This window comes from Grampus griseus, assembly GCF_964374135.1.
Source record: "Grampus griseus genome assembly, chromosome: 6".
NCBI lineage: Eukaryota > Metazoa > Chordata > Mammalia > Artiodactyla > Delphinidae > Grampus > Grampus griseus.
Window position 1 is genome coordinate 50,921,822 of NC_139000.1, and position 22,530 is coordinate 50,944,351.

At 41.0% G+C, this 22,530-nt stretch overlaps 1 protein-coding gene across 1 annotated transcript in view; it reads left to right on the forward strand.

The window, feature by feature from the left end:
* DOCK8 (dedicator of cytokinesis 8) overlaps positions 1 to 22,530 on the forward strand; it is a 172,284-nt gene that overhangs the window by 40,140 nt on the left and 109,614 nt on the right. The window contains exons 6-13 of the mRNA XM_082655932.1: positions 1,310 to 1,395; positions 5,182 to 5,248; positions 7,344 to 7,493; positions 10,738 to 10,818; positions 14,176 to 14,335; positions 16,455 to 16,585; positions 18,185 to 18,278; positions 19,007 to 19,169. Of these exons, the coding sequence (XP_082512058.1) occupies positions 1,310 to 1,395; positions 5,182 to 5,248; positions 7,344 to 7,493; positions 10,738 to 10,818; positions 14,176 to 14,335; positions 16,455 to 16,585; positions 18,185 to 18,278; positions 19,007 to 19,169 (932 nt within the window). The remainder of the gene's footprint in view (positions 1 to 1,309; positions 1,396 to 5,181; positions 5,249 to 7,343; positions 7,494 to 10,737; positions 10,819 to 14,175; positions 14,336 to 16,454; positions 16,586 to 18,184; positions 18,279 to 19,006; positions 19,170 to 22,530) is intronic.

Sequence of the window (22,530 nt, forward strand, 5' to 3'; positions counted from 1 at the left end):
TATGATAGGTGGGGCCTTGCTTCTAAGCTTCCAACACTGAATGGGGTAGTAAGATAGTAAGAGGGAGTATAGATGAAACCAAGTTGCCCATGAGTCGAAATTGTTAAAGCTAGGTGATAGGTAAATGTGGTTTGTTACGTTCTTCTCTCTACCTTTGTATATGTTTACAATTTTCCAAGTGAAAAGCTTTTTAAAAAGGATCCCAAAGTTCTGAATCCAGACCAAAGGGAGTCTTGGAAACCCATGAATGTCTTTACGGTGAGGTTGTTTCCCAATAAGGGGCCCCTTCCCTTTCAGATGTGTCTGTTCTGATCACCCTGAAAATTCTGTTCTGATGCCTACACTGAGCTGAAGTCTCTCAACTTCAGCTCAGTGTAGGTATCAGAACAGAATTTTAAAATTCTTCTGGTTGTTGTGGGGTATTTGGGATATCATTTATAGCCCAGGAAAATACAATTAGACATGGCTCTATTCGTTGTACCCTTGTGAGCTGCAGACCACTCATCAGAGTTTGTATAGCTTACTACAAGAGCAAGAATTAAAGTTCTCAGGGAAACTGGCACTGTTGATCTTTGCATGCATGACTATACTTAAGATACTGTGATAGTTCACATTTGAATGTTAAAAGTTACAACAGGAACTTGATACTTCCCTTTAAGTCCCTTGGTCCCTATGTAGTAAAATAGACAGACGTATCTCTTAAATTTGTCATTACTAAGCTTCTCTATACTTAGAACTTTAGCAAGTTCTAGCTGGACACGTCTATTTAGAACCTACAAATTCAACCCCAAATCTCTGTCATCTGTTTAAGAAAACAGTAAACCGAGAAAGACACTGTATTATAGTTTTAATGGTTTATAGCCTCAGGTGAACTGTTCTGACTCAGATCTCAAATCTGAAACTCACATATTTACTAGTAAAGCCTTTGGCAGGAGAAATATTCTGTGTCCTTAGAACCGGCCAAAAAAAAAAGTCAACAATAGGTGTAAGATTTTGCATTGCCATCTGGTGGATGTTACTAAGCCATATCCATGTTCACATTTCCTTCCTTCCTCCCTCGGTCTCTTTGTCTTAAATGCTTGGCTTTCTGAAAGGAGAAAATGTTGGCTGTAAATGCTGACTTTGAAGCATAGGGGTTGGGTCATAAACTGTCTTGTAAAAGTCAATGTGTTATTCTGCAATTAGAAATAAAGCAAATGCAAGCTGTCTTGCATGGTGGCTAGCAGCCTTCCCTTCCCCGAGTTAACTTCAACTGGAACTCTTCATGGGAATTCACTACTGATTTCTTTTACAATGTGATTAACAATAGGAGGATGCTGTGGAAATACGTCCGGTACCAGACTGTCCTAAGGAACATCTGGGCAACAGAATATTGGTCAAGTTGCTGACCCTGAAGTAAGTATGAGCAGACACTAATCACTACATTGAGATCTGTCTTGCCTTTCAAATACAGACTGTGTCTTTACCCTCAGAGCTTGAATCGGGGAGGACGCCCAACACACTTTTAACAGTGCCCTGTGAGGTAGTAGAAAGAGCAGAGTTTGAAGTCAGCTAGTCCCAGATTCTAATCCTGCCAAGCCTTTGACAGTCATTCTTCTATGACAGGGAAGGCAAAACACTAAGGTTAGGCACGTAGGTAATTAATTGAGTGAAGTGGCCTACATTAAGAAAAATAACAGTAAAAGCCACTGGCGTGCTGGAGTCCGCTCTAACTCCTGAGAGCTGATTGCATACTTCTCTTCCCAACTCTTTATTCAGTGAAGTCACGTTGGTAGCTTGAAATTGGCCATGGTGAAAATATTTACAACACTGAACTCAGAAAATGCTACCAATTAGAGCCTTTTTTTTTTTTTTTAGAGGCTTGTTTGTTAAACATTTACCAGCACACCACTGTTAAAACACAATGAAAAATGCAACTAAAATTCAGTCTCAGTGCCAGTGGACAATATAGAGTAGTGGGGACTGCAGCAAACTATCTCAACGGGGCACCCACTACTAACTAGGGCCAATTCTTGCCATCCAAGTAAACAAGCCCATTTTGGTCAATTGTCTGATTTTTTTTTTTAAGAGAAGCTAGAAATCCAGATTTTTCTGCATAATTTCCTGACTTCTTAACTATTTTCTCATTTCCTTCTTAAGTACCACACATTTCAAAAAGAACATGTCTGAAATCTGGATTCATCTCATGGGCCGCATTTGCTTTAAAGCAATTGTTTCCATATTTTTTGATTGTATTTAGAAGTCACACATCCTCTGCATGTGTGTATTCATTTTGTACTTGTTTATTAAATGTTATATATATTATAAAACATACATAAATGAGGCATTTTGAAGGATGAACTCAATAAATAAAAATAAATGATAGTATTTTCTTCCTGCGTGCCAGTGGGTTGTCTTGCCTACCCCCTGGAGTGCTTGCCTGCCTCCCTTTCCTCTTTGCAGACTGCTGCTTTAGAGAATTAGTTCTTCCCCTTCTTCCTAGGCTCTTTTGAAGATATTAAGTTGTGAATGCTCTACCAAGGCAAAAGTTCATAAGCATAACATTTTTTCATACCCTATTAGGAAGGTCATCCATCTCTTGACGTCAATTCATGGACCCCTTAGGCAGCACCTGGTTTGCAATTAGAGCCTTTGGATTCTGGATTCAAGACTATGTTTCAGCCCTGGGGACATCTCTGGGATTTTGAGTTCTTGTAATTGAAGTAGTGAGACCAGATCTCAAAGTTCCCATGTGCCAGAAATTTCTGATTCTGTTGCGGAGCCTCCCGAATTCTCTGCTCAGAACACAAGCCAGCATGACTGCTTACACAGGTGTGGAGATCTCTTGATGTTGTAACACCCTCCTTAAGCCAGTTTTACCAGTAGGATGGGGGGAGGAGTTCGGACGTTTTGTCCTGTACTCGGAGATGAGCAGCCAATAAGTGAGCTCTGTATCAAGCAACGGGTACGGAAAGGCAAACTCTAGCCCTTGCGAGCTGACCCGGAAGGGGGAACCTCCTAGCCCTTCAGCAGGAGGACTGAGTGGAAGTGGCTGATCCGTCCCCCTCTGCATTCATTGTTCAGGAAATCCACCCTATTGTCTGAGGCACTCACCCACCCACCACAGGAAGCTCATCCGACACAGCAACTATGCCCTTTGGGATTGGAGGAATTCTTCCCTGTGATGCATGACACTAAGTCTCCTAGATGTTTTCCATAAATAAATGGTAGCTCTTCTCACAGGTGGGAACACATGGTCACTAAGATAGTCATGTAATTTTATTAAAAAAACAAATTGAGTCACTTGGATTTCTCTTGATGAAAATTGTGAAGTGTAGTTTCTAGTTATTTTTCCCCAAAACTGCCAAAGCAGAAATTAAGTAGAATCGCAGTGTTTGCTCAACGTATACTTGACCTACTCCACCAGTATCTTAAATAGTATTCATACCAACATATGCCTGCAATAGGGGAGATGAACCAAAGAGATCATCCTGTCTTTCACTACTTTAAATAAACTGGATAAAAGAAAGCAAGTTCTTATAGGTAAACCTAGAATGTTTAAATATGAACAGTAAAAATTTAATGATAATGTTAAATTTTATTTGTGGTGAAATATGCATGATGTAAAATTTGCCATCACAACCATTTTGAGTGGTGTTTCAGTGGCATTAAGTACATTCACACTGGTGTACACCTATCACCACCATCCATCTCCAGAACTCTTTTCACCTTCCCAAATTGGAATTTTGTACCCACTAAACAATAATTCCCATTTCTCTCTCCCACCATTCCCTCATAAAAGTGGAATTATATAATGCGTGTCCTCTTGTGACTGGTTTATTTCACTTACACAGTGTCTTCAACATTTTTCCATATGGTAGGATGTGTCAGAATTTCCTTTCTTTTCAAGACTGAATAATATGCCATTGTATGCCTATACCACATTCTATTGATCCATTCATCCCTTGATGGACACCTGAGTTTGCTTCCACCTTTTGGCTACTGTGGATAATGGTGTTCCTTGACATTGTTTATAAAGCATATTCACACACATTATCTTTCACAATGCTTACAACAGTCCTAGGAAATGGGAAGAGCAGATGTCCTTTCATCATGTTACAGATAAATAAATGCAACTGGGAAAAGTAAGTAACCTGATTAAGATCCCAGAGTTAGCAGGCAGTGGGAGAGGGAACAGAGCCCAGGTCTGTCTGACTCAGTGCCCTCCTTTGCCATCATGCCTTACTGCCTCATTTCCAAAAGTGCCATTTGACCGACTCACTCTTGTCTGTGGTTACCTCTGCCCAAATATTCTTCTTCAAAAGTCCTCTTTTTACACAAAGCTATCCAATGATAAGGCCATCCTCTCACATATGCCTTGAAACAAAATTTGACCTAATTTACCTGACTTCTGCCATAACGGTGATCCAGGGCCTGACTACTAGGGCTCTTAGCGGCAGTATCATGGATTGTTAACCTGGGAAGTTTGGAAGGTGAACATCTCTGCTCCATGTGCATCCTATAACGTGTGGCAGGATTATGCTTTGGGGATGCCCTCTCTTCAAACCCACCATTTCTGGGGGAATTGGCAATTAGGGCCGTATTTCCAGCTCTCATTGGATCCACACACCTCGGTGTTTATCAGCAGTGCTCAATCCCCTCCCTCCACCTGAGGTCAGCAGCTGCCCTGGCAGTGGAGTTAGGAAGGGCCAGATATTCACACACATCATAACCTAACCTAAAGAAAAGCAACTGAACTTTTTTTTTTGTACTAGCTGAAAAGCCCCAGCCCTTAAAATTGAATAATAGAGCTTTCTAGTCTAGCAGTAATCTGTAAACTATAAACAAGACCTTTAGCTAAGACAGAGACTCAATCCTCTGAGAACACAGCAGCTACAGTGGTAAGAAGCGCCGTACTGGATCAGACCAAGGATCTGTTCCACCCGCTCTCTGTTGCAGGGTCACCAGCAAGCACTTTTGGGTAGAACGTACCATCCACCATGATCTCAAATGATTAGGAATTTTCCATGAACCTCCCATATTTCTCCATTAACATTCCAGTGTGATTCTCACATGCATAGAGCTACCCAAATACTTCTGAAAACAACTTACATTTTTAACCAGATTATGTATCCAGGCACTTTCAGAAAATTCAGAATTATCTAAGTTAAAACTATATGTTTTTCTCTCTTTCTCTGACAGGTTTGAGATCGAAATTGAGCCTCTGTTTGCCAGCATTGCCCTCTACGATGTTAAAGAAAGGAAAAAGGTAAGACAGCAAAAAATAGCCCAACCCTGAGGGCATAGCATGTTGTCCGTTGTCTTGGGGTTCATGTTTTTAAATCTCACTTCTATGTAGGAAAACCACATCAGATTTGAAAGCAAATGACCTCTGATATGTCCAGTTCTGTTGCCTTTGCAGTTTTTAAAGAAGTGACCTGGGAATTTATGTTCTTTGAAGAACCTTTACGAGAAAGTCGGCTGGAGGTGGTAGCCTGGCTGAGATAGAGAAGTGAAATAGTGACATATGGGGTTACACATAAAACAAAGCAATGTAAACATGGCTATAACAAGCCCAGTGCATGTAATGTTTCCTCAGTTGGGGAGTTTTTTGCATTGTGAGACAGGCTTATCATGAATGGAAGGCATCTTGTGCAATGAAAGTCTAAATTTGCCATCAGGTAGAGACCTCACCAAGTATATTGTGCTTTTAATTGAAAAGATTTCTCCATGAATGTCTTCATGTTTTGTCGTTTTGTAACTCCTAGAGGAGGGCACAAATAGCAAAACCAGAGGAGACGTTTCTGCCCCTCTACCCATAACCATTCAGTAGCTAAGGAAGTGTGTATATTTTGAATAAATATTAATGGTCACTAAGATTTGTATTGATCAGGGCAGGTAAACGGCTAAAACAAGAAGACCTCCCCCACACACATTCAGTGGTTTAAAGCTGAATGATTTAATGGTTTAAGTGGTTTAAATGGTTTACAGTGGTTTAAAGCTCAGATTTGCACAGGCAGAATCACCCGGAGGGCTTGTTAAAAGAGATGGTGGGCCCACCCCCAGAGTTTCTGATTCAGTAAATCTGGATGGGGCCTAAGAATTTGCATTTCGAACAGGTCCCCAGGTGATGCTGAAGCTGCTGGTCAGGGGGCCACATATGGAGAACCCTTGGCTAGAAGAAGGAGAATTTTCTGCCTTTGTCTCTTAACAATCCAGAGTAGGGAGGTGCGGGGTCAACAGTGGTCTCCTCCACTCAGGCATTCGGGAACCCAAGTGGCAGTGTCTCCTCCATACATCTTCAGTATATGCCCTCCCCAGTCACTCTTGTCACTGCCGCTACGGCCCCCGGAAAAAGGGGGAAAGATGGTGGGGGTGTGGGGTGGTGTTGGAGCCTGGAAGTTAGACACATCATCACTTGTGCTCACAATTCGCTGGAAAGAATCTAGTCACGCGCTCACTCCTAACTCTGCAGGGGAGGCTGGCAAATGTAGTCTCTGCCCGGGAGCCGCTTCTTGGCTGTAAATCTATTAGTGGTGAAGGGGAAACCCAACTCTACAGCGGTTCTTAAGTAACGCCGCACCGCTGAGCTCAGGAGCCTTCATCGTGACATGCTGTTGCTCGAAATCTGTAATGGATACTCACTACCTGCAACATCGAAAGCAAACTCTTCAGCTTCCATGCCCGGCTTTCTTCAGGATGGCTCTCATCTGCTTTCTTTCCCTCGAGAGCCTAGGCAGAGTCAAGCCAGGCTCCTTGATGTGAACTAAAGTCACTCCCCGTGTTACAGCCTCTGAGATATCTGTGCTGCACTCTCTCCCTGGTACGCAGTCCCCCTCCAGCTCTGCTTGGCGGAACCTTCTTCCAAGGCCTGTCCATCTCACATGCCTCCCCCATGGAAAGCATTCCCCATCCCCCCCAACTGGATGTGACCTCTCACCCTCGGGAACTTCCACAGCGCTTTTTTGTAGGAGTGTGGTCACTTATATTTTGCTCTTACTGTAGTTAGTATGCATTTGCCTTTTCCCTCATTCTCGATGGTAAACTAATTGAGAGCCAAAGTAATGCCTTGCTTTTCTTCAATGCAGTACCTAGCACATCACTGAAATTCAGGAGATACTGGTGGGTTGATACAAATTTTAATGTTTCAAAGAACATCTCTCAAATGACTCAGAAATATCTAGAGACTGTGACAAAATACGTATCAGATTTTCCAGCAGCTGCTAGTCATAAACCATGTCTACGGTTATACTTATTTGTTTGGTGAAACCTGGTGGGTTTGTCTTTTCCACTTTTTTTTTAACATGTTTAGACCATGAGAACAATACGTATAACTCATTTTTCATTTTGCCACTCATTTACAGATCTCAGAAAATTTTCACTGTGACCTGAACTCTGACCAATTCAAAGGATTTCTGCGTGCTCACACGCCCTCTGTTGCCACGTCCAGTCAGGCAAGATCTGCGGTATTCTCAGTCACCTATCCATCCTCGGACATCTACCTAGTAGTCAAGGTAGTTCAACACAATCTGATTGGCACAGTCTGATGTTCTCATTGTTGCATTACTCCCAGTGCATGTTTAGAGTGAAAGAGGTATCAGAAAATATTACATGTCCTCTGTGAGATTCGCTTTGTTTCCCTCTCAACTTTACTCCTTTTCCTTTACGAGCAAATTGTGTTGGGTACTAGAATGACTATGGGTTTTGGAGTCAAAGGGTCCTAGGTTTGAGTCCTGGCTTTGCAACTTAGTAGCTATATGACTTTGGGCAATTACCTGACCTTTCTGAGACTTAGTTTCTTCATCTGTAAAGTGGAGATCATAACACCTCCCTCAGTGAGTAGTTGTGATTACAGAATAAAGTCTGGCATGTATAGACACCCTTCCTTCTAACAAGGAAACCACCCTCAGCTATCCAGCTCTGGGATGCTGCTGTGGAGAAAAATCTCAGATAGAGTCTCCTAAACATGTTCACATTTTTCTAAAGACCCAGAGTTAAATGTCCAAAAATCCAGGCTCTGACAGTTTGAGGTGTGGGTTATAGTGTCCAAGCTTCACTCTCCCTTATTCATCACCATCTCACAGACTGAGTGTGTCTAGCGAGAGTCAAAATCTGTGGGCAGTTCTGAGTGGAAAGACCTTTCATTCTAGATTGTACTCTTTGCTGATGTAAGAAAACCAGAGACTTTCTCTACACACCAAAATGGCTGGTTAGAAGTTAACAGCAAACATTGAGTATTTTATCTACTTTAAGCCAAATAATTAGTCTCATAGACTCTTTACCCTCAAATTAAAAAAAAGTCCTGTTGTTTTAATTTCATGTACACCCAGCATTCTAGGATTGGGACATTTTCTAGTTAGCACAGTGTTTTATGTCCATAATCTCATTGATTCCCCCATGATCCCATGAGAGTAGCATACAGGTTCCAAAAACTTCAGGTGATGTGGAGGTCACTTAACAAGAGGCAGATGTCCTTCCATTCTAGCTCCCTTTACACCGTTTTACAAAAATTCTGAAAGGTCATTATAGCTTGAAGGGAACTTGTTGAAGTTTCTGGAAAACAGAGTTAAAATTCTATTGCTAAAAAGACACATCTCTTGTTGTCAAACTTAATGTGTGTCCTTTTCATTGCAATATTACTTAGACATACAGGAAAATTAGCTTAAAGTCCACTCTAGCAAACTGTAGCAGCCTGCAGTTACTTTTAAAATTCACTCCAGCCTGGGAAATCAAAGAAGCCAATACCAGTTCCATAGATCCAAATTTTATTTCCAATTCCAGTTCTCAGTGGATGACTTTATTTTGGGTAACCCATGGTAGTCTGCTAAATATCAGTGGTTACCTATGGGTGACTATTACTAAGTATATTCCAAAATTTTCAGATGTATAAATGCATTCATTTGGCAGTGATAAACATTCTCTAAATTGTCTGGATAGAGTTAAGAAATTTAAATCTACTCAGTAAGACAGTCCCTGGTTTGCCTCTGATTTGTTTTTCTTTATTGTAATACCACAGTTGTTGCTTCTTTCCCTCTAAATAGGGCTGAGGGTAGCCTCTTTACCTTAAAGAAATTCCCAGGCAATTCTGATATGCCCCTTTCCCCTGCCTGCCATGGTTACGAGGACTCAGGCGTTTCTTTTACGTATCAGTGCTGAAGGACCGCATAGTAGGCTCTCATAGCAGCCGGCAGCTCCTTCTCGCAAAGTACCTGAAGTTAGCCTTGTCCAACTCGGTGAAGGGAATCGTATCTGCTCATCTGGTCGAATCTGGATCCTCCTTCCAAATTCTGGAGATCCCTCTCCTGTGGGTTCCATGCTCTAGATGCAAAGTCATGGCATTCCCATTCTTCGCTTCAGGATTCTAATCAGAAGGTTCTTTATCTCGGTTCAAAGTTCATTTTAAAGACCACACTTCTGTCCACTGACCTCATGGAAAAATTAGCTTCTTTCCAATTTGCTGTATAAACTCCCGACCATCAATTTCAGGAGGATAGGGACCAGGCCTGTCATGTTCACCACCTTGTCTCCCCAACAGCTACCCTACAGAAAGGACTCAACAAATGTTTTCTAAACAAATGAATAGCTGAATGATCGCTGACTAACAGGAAAATGGGTTAGTTTCTACCTCGAGTGTTACGTGTCCATGGCCTCAACCTGGTGCATCTCTCAGGAGGATCAGCCTCATCTTCAGGCTATGGCAGTGGGAAGGGGTTTTTAAGTTCCTCTGTGAGACGAGAGACTTAATGCTTGCAGTCTCCTTGAGACAGATGTTCGTTGAGCAGCCCCATGCCATTTCCTTTGAAACTCCGTGAATCACCCTCCATCACTTGGGTATTTCTGGTTAAATACTTGGTGCCTAATTGATAGTGCCTGTTAAGAATGTGTGCCTTTTAGGATATGTTGACCCAAACTTCTTCTTCAAGGATTATCTCAACTACTAACACAGACTAATGGGACTAAATCCATTTGTTTTTCTCTTCCACACATAAGTTAAATTAAATTTTCTTTGAGCAGAGGGTTAGACAATTTTAAATTTCTGCTTTTTTTTCTCTTAAACATGGTGCCTAGATTTATGGCCAGCCAGGTCCTTCACTTGCAGCAAGATGGAAGATGATGCTTGACAGTAGTAATTCATATTACCAGCCAGTTAGCAAAGTGAAAAGCTGTACCATCCTACTGCTTTCAAGTTCCTTTCCAAGTCTGTTAAGTCCAGAGAAGCAGCCGTAATAGGAAATACGAGGGAGACAATTACAGATAATTTATTCTGTTCATTTATTCATTTTGTGGAAGGTTTTAGTCCCCAACCTGACTTTCACAGAGGTCATATCTCTTTTTTTACGTTGTAAGCAATAATAAACAAAATGAGCTATTAACATCCTACATATGTCTTGTGGGTTTTGTATTAAAAAATAACTTTTATTGTATTTTTTATTGTAGGCATAATACATGTTTATTGTTTAAAAACAGAAAATACACGTAAGCAATAGGAAGAAAATAAAGACAGTACATAATCCCACCATACAAAGATAACTACTATTAACATTTGCTGTGTATCTATCGTCCTTTTAATATGCCTTTATGATTTTTTTTACAAAACTGTGTAATACTCTTCGTACTAATTTTTTAAATCAAAAAACATATATTATGGACATCTGATGTCATCAGATATTGTCATAAGACACTATTTTGATGGTTGCATAGATTCCATTATACAAATGTAATTCACATGCTTTGTTTTAATATTATTTTTGTTGGTAGATTGAAAAAGTCCTTCAGCAGGGAGAGATTGGAGACTGTGCAGAACCCTACATGGTTATCAAAGAAAGTGATGGTGGAAAGGTATGCTATTTTGAGTATTGCTAAATGGTAACGTTTTAGAATAAGCAGGTATTTTTCAGAAGTCTCCCATAAAATAGTTAATGGAGTTTAGTCCATAATGTGTCCCCATATGAAGCACTAATAAATTATATTCAAACAAAATAAGGAAGGGAAACTTCATCGATGACAACTTTTTAAAGAAATAAACTATTAAACTCAGCAAACGATGATGTACACACCAATGTCTAATTACAAAACTTGACTAGGGCAAAAACGCGTCCTGTTGTCTTGGTTCTGAGGCCTGGGCTCGGTTGGGAGGGCCACAGACACCCCATGAAACTGAACAGTGCCACAGCTCCCCTAGCTTCCTCCACAGCATGGGCCACCACCCTTTCTGATTTGGGTATTTGGACATTAGCTGAGACTGCTGTACATCATAAATATATTAGTACAACATAGGTACTGAGCCATGAAAAGGACATCTCTTCTCAGCACCCATTTGCAAAAGTTTCCAACATAATTTTTAAAACATGGCCTTTTTGGAATAAGACTTGCCTAACAGCATCCTACTGCAGACTCATAAATTTCAAGTAAGATTTATTGAACTCAAGATAACTTGCTTTTTTTAATCTACCTTTTATCCTGAACTTAGAATGATTACTTTGGAAGTGTCGTCAACCTAATAAGGAGATTGTTAGGAACCCTTATAGATCTTTCTGGAATCTTCCAAGACAACTGTGGAAAAACAGGCTCACTTAAGAGCTTGATAGATGATGTACAAAACTTTTCTCCCAAGATTCTCTCATGCGAATCCAGTGTAGCTAGCACCTAAAAGAGGTACTTGTTGATTAGGTAGTATAACAAGCCCCAATACTTTTGGGTTTTTTGTTTGCTTGTTTGTTTGTTTGTTTAGCTGAAGGTATATTTAATAATTGAATGTAGGCTTTCTTTAATTCTTTAAATTCCTCCTTTTCTATTCTGTACTTCCTTATCAGTTGGACTTCTGGCCTGAGATGTGTTGTTTTTCTGCCTATTCCCTCTTTTTAATCAGTAGAGTAGGGATTTTGGAGATGGCTGTCATATCCATGGCAGAGACAGTTGACTTGGTGCTGGTGCCATATTGGTTGTGGGTTTTTTTTATATCTTTATTGGAGTATAATTGCTTTAAAATATTGTATTAGTTTCTGCTGTACAACAAAATGAATCAGCTATATGTATACATATATCCCCATATCTCCTCCCACCCTCCCTATCCCACCCCTCTAGGTCATCACAAAGCATTGAGCTGATTTCCCTGTGCTACGCAGCAGCTTCCCACTAGCCATCCATTTTACATGTGGTAGTGTATATATGTCAGTGCTACTGTCTCACTTTGTCCCAGCTTCCCCTATCCCCCTATGTCCTCAAGTCCATTCTCTACGTCTGTGTCTTTATTCCTGCCCTACCACTGGGTTCACCAGTACCGTTTTCTTAGATTCCATATTTGTGCGTGAGCATACAGTATTTGTTTTTCTCTTTCTGACTTACTTCACTCTGTATGACACACTCTAGGTCCATCCGCCTCATTACAAGTAAGTCAATTTCGTTCCTTTTTACAGCTAAGTAATATTCCATTGAATATATGTGCCACATCTTCTTTATCCATTCATCTGTTGATGGACATTTAGGTTGGTTCCATGTCCTGGCTATTGTAAAGAGCGCTGCAATGAACATTGTGGTACATGTATCTTTTTGAATTATGGTTCTCTCAGGGTATATGCCCAGTAGTTGGGTCATATGGTAGTTCTATTTTTAGTTTTTTAAGTAACCTCCATACTGTTCTCCATAGTGGTTGTATCAATTTTCATTCCCACCAACAGTGCAGGAGGTTTCCCTTTTCTCCACACCCTCTCCAGCATTTATTGTTTGTAGATTTGGTGATGAGGGCCCTTCTGACTGGTGTGAGGTGATATTTCATTGTGGTTTTGATTTGCGTTTCTCTAATGAATAGTGATGTTGAGCATCTTTTCATGTGTTTGTTGGAAATCTGTATGTCTTCTTTGGAGAAATGTCTGTTTAGGTCTTCTGCCCATTTTTTGACTGAATCGTTTTTTTGATATTGAGCTGCATAAGCTGCTTTGTATATTTTGGAGATTAATCCTTTGTCAATTGCTTCGTTTGCAAATATTTTCTCCCATTCTGAGGGTTGCTTTTTCGTCTTGTTTATGGTTTCCTTTGCTCTGCAAAAGCTTTTAAGTTTCATTAGGTCCCATTTGTTTATTTTTGATTTTATTTCCTTTACTCTAGGAGGTGGGTCAAAAAGGATCTTGCTGTGATTTATGTCATAGAGTGTTCTGCCTATGCTTTCCTCTAAGAGTTTTATAGTGTCTGGCCTTACATTTAGGTCTTTAATCCACTTGGAGTTTATTTTTGTGTATGGTGTTAGGAAGTGTTCTAATTTCATTCTTTTACATGTAGCTGTGCAGTTTTCCCAGCACCACTTATTGAAGAGGCTGTCTTTTCTCCAGTGTATATTCTTGCCTCCTTGTCAAAGATAAGATGACTTTATGTGTGTGGGTTTATCTCTAGGCTTTCTATCCTGTTCCATTGATCTATATTTCTGTTTTTGTGCCAGTACAACAGGGTCTGTAGCTTTGTAGTATAGTCTGAAGTCAGGGAGACTGATTCCTCCAACTCTGTCTTTCTTTCTCAAGATTGCTTTGGCTATTCGGGGTCTTTTGTGTTTCCATACAAATTGTAAACTTTTTTGTTCTAGTTCTGTGAAGCATGCCAGTGGTAATTTGATAGGGATTGCATTGAATCTGTAGATTGCTTTGGGCAGTGTAGTCATTTTCACAATGTTGATTCTTCCAATCCAAGAACATGGTATATCTCTCCATCTGTTTGTATCTGATTTCTTTCATCAGTGTCTTATAGTTTTCTGCACAGGTCTTTTGCTTACTTAGGTAGGTTTATTCTATTTGTTGCAGTGGTAAATGGGAGTGGTTCCTTAATTTCTCTTTCTGATTTTTTGTTGTTAGTGTATAGGAATGCAAGAGATTTCTGTGCATTAATTTTGTATCCTGCTACTTTACCAGATTCATTGATTAGGTCTAGTAGTTTTCTGGTGGCATCTTCAGGATTTTCTAAGTATAGAATCATGTCGTCTGCAAACAGTGACAGTTTTACTTCTTCTTTTCTGCTTTGGATTCCTTTTATTTCTTTTTCTTCTCTGATTGCCATGGCTAAAACTTCCAAAACTATCTTGAATAATAGTGGTGAGAATGGCCACCCTTGTCTTGTTCCTGATCTTAGAGGATATGCTTTCAGTTTTTCACCATTGAGAATGATGTTGTGCCATATTGTTTGTTTCTGCTGTCTCTTTCCATTTTCCTCTAGAGTAAAGAAAAAATTGAAAAACTAAAACTTCAAGCTGAATCCTTCTGCCAACGTTTGGGGAAATACCGGATGCCCTTTGCCTGGGCTCCCATAAGCTTAGCAAGTTTCTTCAATGTCTCTACCCTCGACAGGGAGGTAACTGATGTGGAGTCCACGGTTGGTAAGCTTTTCAACTGTGGTGTGAAGGGAAGGGGTCCCCAATGTACCAACTCTGAGGTTAGCTACTGATTGGTGGGGGGTTGGGGGTGCAGTAAGGTGGGGGGGGGTGGGCAGGAAGAAGTAGGTGAATAGAATGAAACATGATTAAGACTGGAATACAAATGCTTGATTGGACAATGATCCCCAAGACAATTACAATGAACTTTGTGGAGTTTAAATATAGTAAGATTTTTGGTTGGAATTTTCTGTACAGTTTGACACTTTAAAGAGTTAATTTTCAGTGGCCATCTCTTCTTAAAAGTAAAATTCTTGAAAATAACAAGAAAATATGATAATATAATAATATAGTTTGTAGTGTGTTCAACAAAGGCACCATGGTTGGCTCCTAAATATAAGAAAAGCAAGGGCTTCAAAATGAAAAACTCTGGTTTCTAGCAAAATTTCCAGTTCCTTAAAGTTTATTTTGCCAAGGGCAAGTGAAAAATGTGGATGCCAAAAGAATATTTAGTTACTGTTCTGATTTATTTAGCATATTTCTCTTTTCCATTACCTAACCCTTGATCTGAGTTATTAATTCCCTCAACAGTTTGGGTATGGAACTATCCAAGAGGGTTACAGAGTTTGCAAGAATATCACCCCTCACCTGTGGCAGAGTTTCTGTTTTTTAAAATGTCTTTGTATCCAGCAAATATTTATGTCTCCAGTCACATTTCTTGGGAAGTTTTTCATGCATTCCTTAGCTCTGCCACTTCTGAAATGTTGCCTTTACCAGAGGAGTGGAGGAAAAGGTATTTTGTTATTGCTGCTGCTATCCTGGAGTTATTGATGCATAATTACCAGTCAGAACTCCCGGGTTATTGCTGATTTATCAAAAACAAATCTCAGGGCTTCCCTGGTGGCGCAGTGGTTGAGAGTCCGCCTGCCGACGCAGGGGACACGGGTTCGTGCTCCGATCCGGGAAGATCCCACGTGCCGCGGAGCGGCTGGGCCCGTGAGCCATGGCTGCTGAGCCTGCGCGTCCGGAGCCTGTGTTCCGCAACGGGAGAGGCTGCAACAGTGAGAGGCCCGCGTACCGCAAAAAAAGAAAAAAATCTCATTTTAGTGCATCCCAACATTCACACCACAATATGTGTGTGTGGGTTTTTTTAAATGCTAATTTCTATGTAGACCCAGGTAGCCTTATTTGAAAGAGTTCTGCATAGAGCTTAAAGGACACATAAACTAGGTAGTTAAGGCATAGAGCTTGCTGGGTCCTCAGTCATCTCTGGGTCAAGGAGAAATTAACCTGACTACAGAGGCTGATTTTTAAGAAGCAACCAAAAGATGTCGTGTATTATACTGAGGCAGCATGACAAGTTTAGGTGGTTCAGTGGTAGCAGGAAGTTCCAGTTCAGCATTATGACAAGAATTAAGGGTAAGAGAATGTTCAAAGACAGGGTTGAAATATCACAGTTCTGTGCAATTTGACCATTCACTACAGAACCCCTGAGTTTTGCAGTATAAAAGTAACAAAATCCTCACCTAAATCTCAAACGGGGTAGGAAATAACTAAGCAGAGTATCAGGGTTCAGGTTTGGGTGTGACTCAGTTCTAATTACCATTAGGCAGGTTGGCCAAGGCAGAAACTCAGTTCTGCTGCCTGGTCCACACAGCAAGAGCAGAAGAAAGCTCAGATCCAGGATGGACTCAGGCTGACCTGTACGTAGCATGTTCGGGCCAGAATCCCAAATGCCTGCAGGGGCATTTGAGTACATGCCTCTCCCAATGGAATGTAAATATAAAAATAAAACAAAACTAAACGCTGTTGACTAAATAAAGCTTATTATTTAGCCAGACCCTGCTCTGGCTGCAGTTCTGGACTCCTCCTGCTCCTTGATCGCCACGTGGGAGGGCACTGTGGTTGCTCCTGGGCTCTCACTATGATCAGAGGAGGATTAGGGGCTCCAACGGGGGGTCTAAGAACAGGGATGGGGAGGCAAATTGTCATGCAAAACAAGAATGGCCGTGTTCAGTGTTCTCCTTCAGTGCGCTTCAACATATCCTACATACGGTAAAGTTAATAACTGCTATATATTCAAACAGAAAGGCAAACTTTAGAATGACAATTGTTTTCCTTAAAGGGAAAGGCTCTGTGAGTGAGCGGAAAACTTTGTCCCAATCTCGAAGACTTTCTGAAAGAGCCTTCTCCTTGGAGGAAAATGGGGTTGGATCCAACTTCAAGACCTTGACCATTAACAGCTTTTTCAAGCAGGTATCTCTTCCTGTTACAGTGTGTCTGGCTTTGTCCCCTCACAATGGCATGAGTGCTGGAGCCCAGAGGGGGAGTGTATGTAGTGACTAAGAGAACAAGTTAGTCGACCTCACCGAGCCTCGGTTTCATCATCTACAAAACAGGGATCATGACACTTGCTTGATGTGGCTTTTGGGAGGGTTCGATGACACGAGACGTGTAAAGCTCTTCTCAGAGTGCCTGGGATATGACAAGTGCTAAGTGAACGTTAGCCCTTTTAATTGAGAGAAGGACTGGTTCCCATTAACACAAACTATCCTATTTGAACTATCATGGCCAATTCATTTATTAGGCTATGAAAACAGTCTGGCTAAAATATCCACTTCCCCTTTGGCCTGGGGTTTCTTGGCCTAGGTGTTGTCCATCTCACCCGTTTTCCACGTGCGGGCTTTCCAGAGCTGCCTACTTCCTCACAGGGTGTGACAGTTACAGACAGTGCTCTTTATTAGCTCAGAAATCATTGAGACTACTTAGAGAATGAAGAATTTCCTAGCGTAATCAAATTCATAGAGATAGAAGGTGGAATGACAGAAAGTAGAATGGTGGTGGCTAGGGGCTGCAGGAAGGGGGGAATGGGGAGTTGTTTCATGGGTATAGAGTTTCAGTTTTGCAAACTGAAAGCATTCTGGAGATCGTTTGCCCAACAAAGTGAATGTACTTAACACTACTGAACTGTATACTCAAAAATGGTTAAGATGGTAAATTTTACGTGATATGTGTTTTACTACCAAAAAAACCAACTTGACTTATACTTGGTTTGACACTGTTTTGGAAAATTTTCTGCAGCTCAAGCAGTTCTCATGGGGCATGTCAAGGGGTTATGTTAACAAACTGAAATGCAGAAGAGATCCTAAGGGTTCTGTGTGCTATGCCTCATGATGGAGATGGCAGGGGACTGAAAGGGTTTCTATTTGGGAAATAACTCCTTCCAACTGTATTGCCTTGGGGAGCAAGGCCCTTGACTAAACAAGCCGAAGTTTTCTCATCTGTACTTAGGAATAGGACACACCGATCTCCCTCCCTACCTACCTACCTTCCTTACTGGGCTGCTGTAAGGATCAGAGCTCATGCCCACGTATCCCTCAGCAGCATGCCTGTCCCACATACACGCATGGAGTGTGTGTGCTTAAGCCTTCTTAGTCAAGACAGATGTGAAGAATATGAGGACAGGACAAAGATGCAAAGCTGCTCTCTCCATCTTCGCATCTTTGAAGACAGCTTTTCTTCTGTTTTGTTTCAGGGAGTACACAAGTATCAGTGGGTTTAAGTTATAGGGGGAGGACCTTTTGGCCTGGATTACTAATGGTCAAACAGCCTTCCTCAGGAAGGCAGTAAAGTCCCCGTCTCCAGGAGGACTGAAGAGGCTGAGAGAGTCAGAGTGGTAGAGGAAGAATATTTGACAAGAGGTTGACCAAAAGATTTCAGAGTTGTTGCCTCGTATCTACGAAAGGCACGTTCCAATAATACTTAAAGATAAAAATCTTCTGAGAAATCAATCTTTGGTCCCGACCCCAGGGGTGTATGGTGAATCTACCCTAACCCTGACTTCTCTCTTGGCAGGAGGGAGATCGCCTGAGTGATGAAGACTTATTCAAGTTTTTAGCTGACTACAAAAGATCTTCATCCCTACAGAGAAGAGTCAAGTCAGTTCCAGGTGTGGATGGCTTGTCTTTATCCTCTTTGTTGTGCCAAAGCCATTTATGATTAGACGCATTATTCATGTAACGCTGCAATTTTTTGTCAAGGGAGATGTAGGATTTTGTATTAGGAGTTAAGGTCTGGGTTTTCTTGGCCAACCTGTTAATGTTTTCTATTTTTATTAAAGGACTGATTCTGGAAATAAACATCATGCTTTGTATTTGATTGCTCACTCAGAAAATCAGATAATTGTTTGAAGAGAGGAGCCTCTTATATCATAGTGTATGGAACTCTTAACATGAGAAAAAGTGAAAGCGCAATGCTTTGGTAGAAGGTGAGGGCGCACCCTCCTTATCCTCAGCTTAACAGCCCCTGAGGCACTTCTGCAGCCCCCTGGGGTACCAGGGAACCTAGTTTGAAAACCACCAATTTTTAGTGCTTGTAATGAGAGAAGTTACTGAACTATATACTTATGGTGTGGTAGTTCTGGAAGGGACTTTAAAGATCCTCTAATGTGTTCTTACTCATTTTACAGTTTCTTGCTTTTTAAGTTCTAGACACTAAATCTCAAAAATTGTCATGATATGCTTTTTCTCAAACTGTGGGAAATTAACTGGGTATTCCAAAGTGCTTATACTCACACAACTTATCCTCATTTCCATAAAAGAAATATAGTACAGCAGTCTTTCTTGACTCCCTCATATATAACGTCTTTACTAAGACAGTCCTATTTTCTTTCTTTAGGCTTGCTCAAACTGGAGATTTCTCTGGCTCCAGAGATGACCAGTTGCTGTCTGACTCCTGAAATGCTGCCAGTGAGACCCTTTCCTGAAAACCGGGGACGCCCACACAAAGAGATTTTGGAATTTCCAATCCGAGAAGTGTATGTCCCTCATACTGTGTACAGGTAAGAAACAAAAGCTCTTGGAAAATTATTGAACCAAAAATTTGAGCCTTGTTTGGGTAATGCTTTCATCATCCTTTGACCTATTTTGCTACTTCCTAAGTTTTGGGGAAAATGAAATATGACGTTTACAAAACTATAGATAATTACTTTTTAAGATCAATTTGTTCTCTCTTTTTTTTGTGGTATGCGAGCCTCTCACTATTGTGGCCTCTTCTTTTGGGTATGTGGGACTGAAATGCAAAGAATTTCAGAACTCACCTAATCTAAGTACCTCTACCCGTCACGTTTTCAGATGTAAAAAATTGAGACCCAGACAGGATGAGTGAGTGGTTTGTTGATGTCAAAAATGGCAGTGGGTAAAACAACAAGGTTTTACTGTGTAGCACAGGGAACTATATTCAATATCTTGTAATGAACTATAATGGAAAAGAATCATAGAAAAAGAATGTAGAATCTAAAAAATGGGAACTTATTTACAAAACAGAAGTAGAGTCACAGATGTAGAAAACAAACTTATGGTTAACCAGAGGATTGGGGGAAGGGATAAATCTGGAGATTGGGGTTGACATATACACACTACTATATGTAAAATAGATAGCTAATAAGAGCCTACTGTATAGCACAGTAAACTCTAATCAATACTCTGTAATGGCCTATATGGGAAAAGAATCTTAAAAAAAGAGTGGATCTATGTGTATGTATAACTGATTCAGTTTGCTGTACATCTGAAACTAACACATTGTAAATCAACTCTACTCCAATAAATATTTAAAAAGAAAAAAGTATATAGATATATATACATGTATATATGTATAACCAAATCACTTTGCTGTATACCTGAAACTAACACAATATTGTAAATCAACTATACTTCAATTTTTAAAAATGGCAGTGAGAATTACAACCAACCATTCCTACAGTTAGAAGTGCACCTCTTCCTTTCAAAATTGAAGTACACATGCATTTCCCCCATTTAATCCTTTCTGAAGCAGTTCTTGGTTTTCTCTTCTCATTCCTAAATACAAAGTCAGCCAAGTCTCCCTCCTAGATAAGTAAGCATTCCTAGGATGCAGTAGTTTCCATTCTCCATTCCCTAGAGGGAGATGAAGACATGAAAATGTTTGCTTATGGATGCTGTATATCTTTTTAGAAACCCTATCCTATAATTGGGAAAAAGAATGCTCTTGGTATTGGAATAAACTTGCACCAAATGAATTCTATAGTTATTCAACTTCCCCTAGCTTTTAATCTCCCATGGGAGACATTTACAACTCTCTCTACTCCTTGCTGCAAACATTATCCCTTAATTACATCACAGCGGGACTCAATGCGTTAGTGCACCTACTCGTTCAGAAATGTAGGAGTGCTGAGGAGGACAAGTTTGAACAGATTACTATGGACCCAACTTGGCATCATGAGAAACAGACCCACAAGTGCAAAGTGAATATTCTTTAGCTGTTCTGTACACTGTGGAAATGCCAAGGCCACCCCATTAAAAATCAGGTCTCTTAGGAATGATAGAAGACAATACTTCCCTCCAACTTTGACCTTCTGTCTTCTCTTGGCTCCCAGGCCACCATATTTTATAGCTTGTTTAAGGGAGGAGAGTTGTGGTGAACTTGGTTCAGAATCTTACTATGTGAAAATGTCAAGGAATTGAGAGAACATTTTGTCTAAATTTCTCATGCTGTTGTTAAATTTTCAAGTGTTTTGTCTCCAGGCCTCACATGCTTTGTAGTGGTTTTGATTAGGTTGGTCTGGACAGTAACCCAGTCCTAGACTAATTCTCCCCTTTTCTCCACCACCACTCCCATTTCGCAAAACGGAAGTAGAAGACTCAAGTCAGGTCCGAACCCCAGGTCAAATTGGGAAGCTGACTCAGTTTACCCTTGGTGACCTCATCTTCTCATTTTTGTCAAAACTTGTAACCTCTTGACTTTTCTGTCCTCTCCTCTCCAAATCAAAGTCTCCTTTCAAGCAAAGGTCTCTAAACCTCTTTACATTATGGTACCAATAACAGGTGAGGTCTAAAGTCTTATCTCTCCCAAGAATATTATTTCAGTAGGGACAGCAGTTCCTGTTTCTTTTAGAAAAGTTTTCCTTTGACTGAGTTGAATTCTGGACATCATTCTCAGGGTTTGGCATGTAGGGTAACTTTTCACGTTGACCTTGCTATTTCCATGTCTCTAATTCTGGCTGTATCCCTTTAAGGAAATCAAATAAATGAAAATTAAGATTTACAGAGCAGATAAATTTAGGGATAATTCTTTGCTTGATAGCAGACTCACCTCATAAATTTGAAATATGGCTTGACGTAATAAATTGATCTACCTGGAACTTGTGGAGAACATATCTATTGGGCCAAGCAAGGAATACCTACAGTGACAAAGCCAGGGTTCAGATTTCCAATTTGTGTATCTTTCACATAAACTTCAGAGCTCCCTTGAGTGGAGGGAACTATTACATGGACGAATGGCAGGTGTTTTCTGGCCTTGAGTGTCAGTTGTGGCCATTGTCATGCTTTACAGGATTGTCATATGGGTGGGGTTTCAGTTTAATACCATATGAATAGCACTCAGGTTCTTCATCTCTCTTAAAGAGCAGCTGCTGTGGAGCCTCAGATCAAATTGGCCTGGGATAGGCTGAGCTGCCTTCCTGCCCTCAGTCTCTCCGTCCTCCTTGCCCCTTCAGGTGCCCTCAGTTGGGGTCACTGTGTTGCCCACAGGGGCACCATTCATACTCTGTTCTCTGTGGATGCTGCCTGATGCCTCTACCTTAATTCAGCTCACTTTGAGGAGTGATCTAGATCGGTTATAAAAGAACTGGGCCTGGCTGAGGAAGTATCCCCATGAACCCATGAGAGTGTTGGTCACTCATAAGACAAACACTCACTTTGAGGGAAGAGACGAACTTCTAGAGCCAGAAGTACTCATTCTAGGAATGGCGAGCATCTCCCCAACCAGGGGCTTGGGTCTCTGCAGTGCTGTTGGCAGCCTCTGTGTGTGAGAGGCAGGGGGTCAGACAAGTACACCGAAGCAGACCCAGGCAAGAGCTATTTCAAAATCACAAGCAGGAGGACGGTCATTCCGAAAGCGGAGCAGAACAGCTGGAAAAATTAGGTCGATAAACAGGATTATCCGACTCTGAGTATGGCATTCTTTTCTCCATGCACAGATTAAAAAAATACTGGTTGTTAGTCCAAGAACACGTTTGAACCAACTCCTGGCTGATTTTCCATGTGGCCCAGCAGCTGGTAATGGAGACTCCAGCTGCCTTCTGGTGGGGGCAGAATGAAAACAATGCGGCCTGGGGCCAAGGCCCAGCGAGACCTTTAAGGGCGTTTTATCCTGTGGCAGTTACT